Below are 3,802 nucleotides of genomic sequence, written 5' to 3' on the forward strand. Positions count from 1 at the left end.
GCGCGCTCAGCGTTCCTGGGTCAACACCATATTTTTGGCAATTTAAGAGTATACATGCTTTTCATTAGGTTTCAGCACGTTAATAGCAGCAAGCGCAGCGTCAATTAATTGCATTGTGGTTACGTTATAGGTGGTTGAAGTAGATAGAATAATTGGTGTTGGAGGACGTAATCCGGCGTTGGACCGTCCGGCACCTCTACAAGCGAGCGGCGCACCTCCACCAACTTTACGCACCTCTCTTCGTATACAGCTCTACTACAACTTAATAAAGTTTATATATGTCAAGGTAGTAGATTAAACACTATCTAAAGTATCTTTCTTACATGTACGCGAATTATGGCCAGTCTCTCTACACCTACTACACCGCGCCAGAGCCTGGCGGCTAACACCTGATCGCTCCCCTCCTTGACGCTCCTCATAAGCAATTTGCTCATCAGCCTCGCGTTGAGCAATTATATCCTCGCCGACTCCCTTTGTAAGAGCTCCACGCTTCTGTATCCGCTTCTTCTTACGTTTCCTACGCTCTGATACTGCTATATTAGCTCTCTCAAGGCTGGCTATCCGATCGCGCATTAGCTTAGCCGAGAGCATCGTTACCTTAGCCCCCTTCTTAAGCTGGTCAATTGCCGTAATAATTAAAGCTGGTGATGAACCTTGATGCCGCTGAACGCGATCACGTATTAGTGTCGACTGAGCTTCAAGCTCGCGTGTGTTGCTGGGCGTACGAGCCTGCCAGAGAGTCTCTGCTAGAACAGCTGGTGGAGTAGGCGTACGTAGCTGCACGTCAAGCCTTGATAGAACAGCATCTGGCTGGAGAGGAACAAGGCCTGCACCGCGGAAGGCAGAGCAGATATTGGCTGGCGTGAAGGATCGATCGAACGCTACCTTGAACGCTGGCAGAAACTCGAGCTTAGTGATGTGGTTGATATGGTGGCGGATTAGACTCTCTACCTCCCGGCTGTACGCACACTTTAATGGCGAGAAGCAGCCAACGTCAAGAGGCTGGAGTAGGTGAGATGAGTGCGGCGGCATACAGAGAGTATAGATATTATTCTCCTTGCAGAACTCTTGGAACTGAAGAGAGCGGTGGCTCTCATGGCCGTCAAGAATAAGCAGCCGGCGTACCCCAATAACCTTGCTATCTGTATGCTTAACAAAGTGTTTTAGCCACTTAACACCTAGGTCGTTGTTCGTCCAACCGTTGTCGCTAACTGCAATCGCCCAGTCGCGTGGGATCTCTACCTCCTCGTACCAGGCAGATAGGTGATGCTTGCCAGTAAAGATAAGAAATGGTGGGATAGCCTAGCTAGCTGCGTTGATCGCTGCGATCAGCGTCACCCACCCTCGATTACCTAGCTTAATAGCTTTTGGCCCGCCTCTTCTCTCTGACGCTATTACGACTAGCTGAGTCGTGATCTTGCCCATCATAAAGCCAGCTTCGTCGAAGTTGTAGACGTCCTCATCACAGATACCATACTTGGCCTTTGTCTGCTCTACAAGCTTAAACTAGCTCTTAATTAGGACTGGATCTTTGCATAAAGCCCTCTGTCTACCATAAGCTCGATTAAACCGCGTCGTAAGCCTATCTGTACGATTGACAAAGTTGCGCGGCTAATGGATGCCAACCTGGCCAGCGCCGCGTGTAGCTAATAGTCTATCAGCCATATTGCGCACAGCTGCGTAGGTAGGCGAGAATCCACGTAGATCAAGGTCAAGTATATAGTTAACATTCACCTCCTCTTCTAGCGTAGTAAGTTTCTTTGAGTTAGGCTGGCAATCGCGTCGGGCAGGCCTGCCAGCGCGTCGGCGGCGGAGCGTCGTCTCAGCTATATTGTAGAGTACTGCGGCATGCTTATTACTTTGGATCTGTTTGCTAGCTATAGAGGAGATAGCAAGCTGTACATCTGCTTCATTTGATACTATTTGAATAACGTTGCGTGGAGCCATGGCATAATAAGATGAGAGAGGTGTGCAAAGTTAGTGGGGTGCGCCGCTTGCTTATAAAACACGTTATAGTATCAAATAAGTAAGAAAGAAGGATTTTTTCTTAACATTTTTCTAATTCTTACGCCAACTCCCACTCCTACTCCTACTCTTACTCCAGCTTCTAGTCCTACTCTTACTCCAGCTTCTAGTCCTACTCTCACTCCCAGTTACACTCCTACTTCCAATCCCATTTCTAGTCACACTCCCACTCTTTATTAGTTCCGCGTCAAAAGGCATCCGCCAAAAACAGCCCGAGGATTAATAGGGCAGTTGATACACCCTCCAACATAGTGATTGCCGGTTATAATCGGCGCAATCAAATGCTCACACTTAAAAAACCCAATGCAAACACTGTTGAAGATTCCTCTTCCTATCTCTTCGCTAACCCTGAGATCGAGATTGGTATTGCAGACTAGCGTATTTTGCGCGCTTACTTGTCTCTTCTCCATTTTGTTGGCTTGAATCGCTTCTACACCACCTTCCGCTGTTGGTGCGCACAACGCTGGCACAATAGCCATAATAGCAAAAGCTGCGCTCTGGAACTTCACTGATACTTTTCGTTAGTATACTAATCAGAACTTTATATAATTGCGGCCCATACTAGTGACGAGTGTTGATAACGTTCGAATACGTAGATAGTACGAATACTGGTGGTATAGTGGAGATCTGTCGGAATCTGAATCTGAAAGCTGAAGTGATGGATAGATTTACCCAATACTTTTCCGTCTTCTTAAATAGTCCAGCAATGCTTCGCTCAGTGCTTTATTCATCTACTGTTGTAGTTAGTAAGCTCGTATACGTATGATCATTAGTCAGTATAATAAATTAGAATCTAATCTTGGCGTAAGCCTAAGAAGGCCCTTTACCTACCCTATATACGAAGGTTTATCGATAAGCTAGTTAACCTCTATTCATGTATTATGTTATACAGTAGTGTGTGACTACATCTACTATAGAACGTAAGCGATAGTGTTAGCTACTCTACAACGTGTCACGGGTAGCGAGTAGGTAGGAAGAGTAGGCACGAGTATAGGTTCTATTACTACAGACTAATTAGACAGACTCCCACTACAGGTAGTATACAATAGTAGATAGGACATAGCTCTAAGACTTATCTAGACTGCGTTGCGGCGGTTTTACAGAATCCGGGGGCTTGAGCTTACGCCCAGATTCTAGCTACGGCCAATTAGAACGGCCGCGCGCTAGCTACCTGAGCTAGTACCGTAGCTCTAGCACCGTAGCTCTAGCACCGTAGCTCTAGTACCGTAGTTCTAGTACTGTAGCTCTAGGAGCTGCCCTGTAGTTTCCAGCTTTCCGCACTCAACCCTCAGAATTCTAGAAACTGCCGGCCCGCTGCTATCTTAGCTGGCGCCGCGATATATAATACTAGCTAATAGTCTAAGAAACGTCTAGCCCTATATCTAGAAGTAAAGATATCCTAGATACTAGCAAATACTTCTACTTTCACCGCAAACCCTATATAGACTAATTAGACTAGTTAACTAGCGAAAATCTTAGTTACGTTTAGGCACAACGTAACTAGAATACTAAATCCTTCTTATTATTGTAAGACGTTAGCAGTGGATTTAGCACGGGTAGAGGAAAACAATAGGGGTAAGTGCCTAACGGTCTGTATTCCACGTGTAATGTGTTATGGGCGGAGAGGCCTAGCGAACGAGTATGCTTCTACCTATCGTACAGAAGCTAAAAGATAAGAAAAAGAGAAGATAACTAAGTACAGACTTCTCTTATACCTGCTCGCTTCTGATCACGTGTCCGTACAGAAGGTATATCACGTGGTCGAAGATCACGTGAT

General features: G+C 46.0%; 2 protein-coding genes across 2 annotated transcripts; both read right to left on the bottom strand.

The window, feature by feature from the left end:
- Positions 1 to 294: 294 nt before the first annotated feature.
- On the bottom strand, positions 295 to 591 carry COCSADRAFT_104652 (uncharacterized protein; the record flags this gene model as incomplete). Its single annotated transcript, XM_007707967.1, has 1 exon — positions 295 to 591. The coding sequence occupies one exon, from the start codon at positions 589 to 591 to the stop codon at positions 295 to 297; it is 297 nt and encodes a 98-aa protein (XP_007706157.1).
- A 1,466-nt stretch (positions 592 to 2,057) lies between these two features.
- On the bottom strand, positions 2,058 to 2,628 carry COCSADRAFT_130148 (uncharacterized protein). The gene is made up of 2 exons (XM_007707968.1): positions 2,588 to 2,628; positions 2,058 to 2,533 (listed from the first exon to the last, which is right to left on the bottom strand). Coding segments are annotated over exons 1-2 (333 nt in total). The 5' UTR covers positions 2,589 to 2,628; the 3' UTR covers positions 2,058 to 2,201.
- Positions 2,629 to 3,802: the final 1,174 nt, after the last annotated feature.

This window comes from Bipolaris sorokiniana (genome assembly GCF_000338995.1).
Source record: "Bipolaris sorokiniana ND90Pr unplaced genomic scaffold COCSAscaffold_62, whole genome shotgun sequence".
In the NCBI taxonomy this organism is placed as follows: Eukaryota; Fungi; Ascomycota; class Dothideomycetes; order Pleosporales; family Pleosporaceae; genus Bipolaris; species Bipolaris sorokiniana.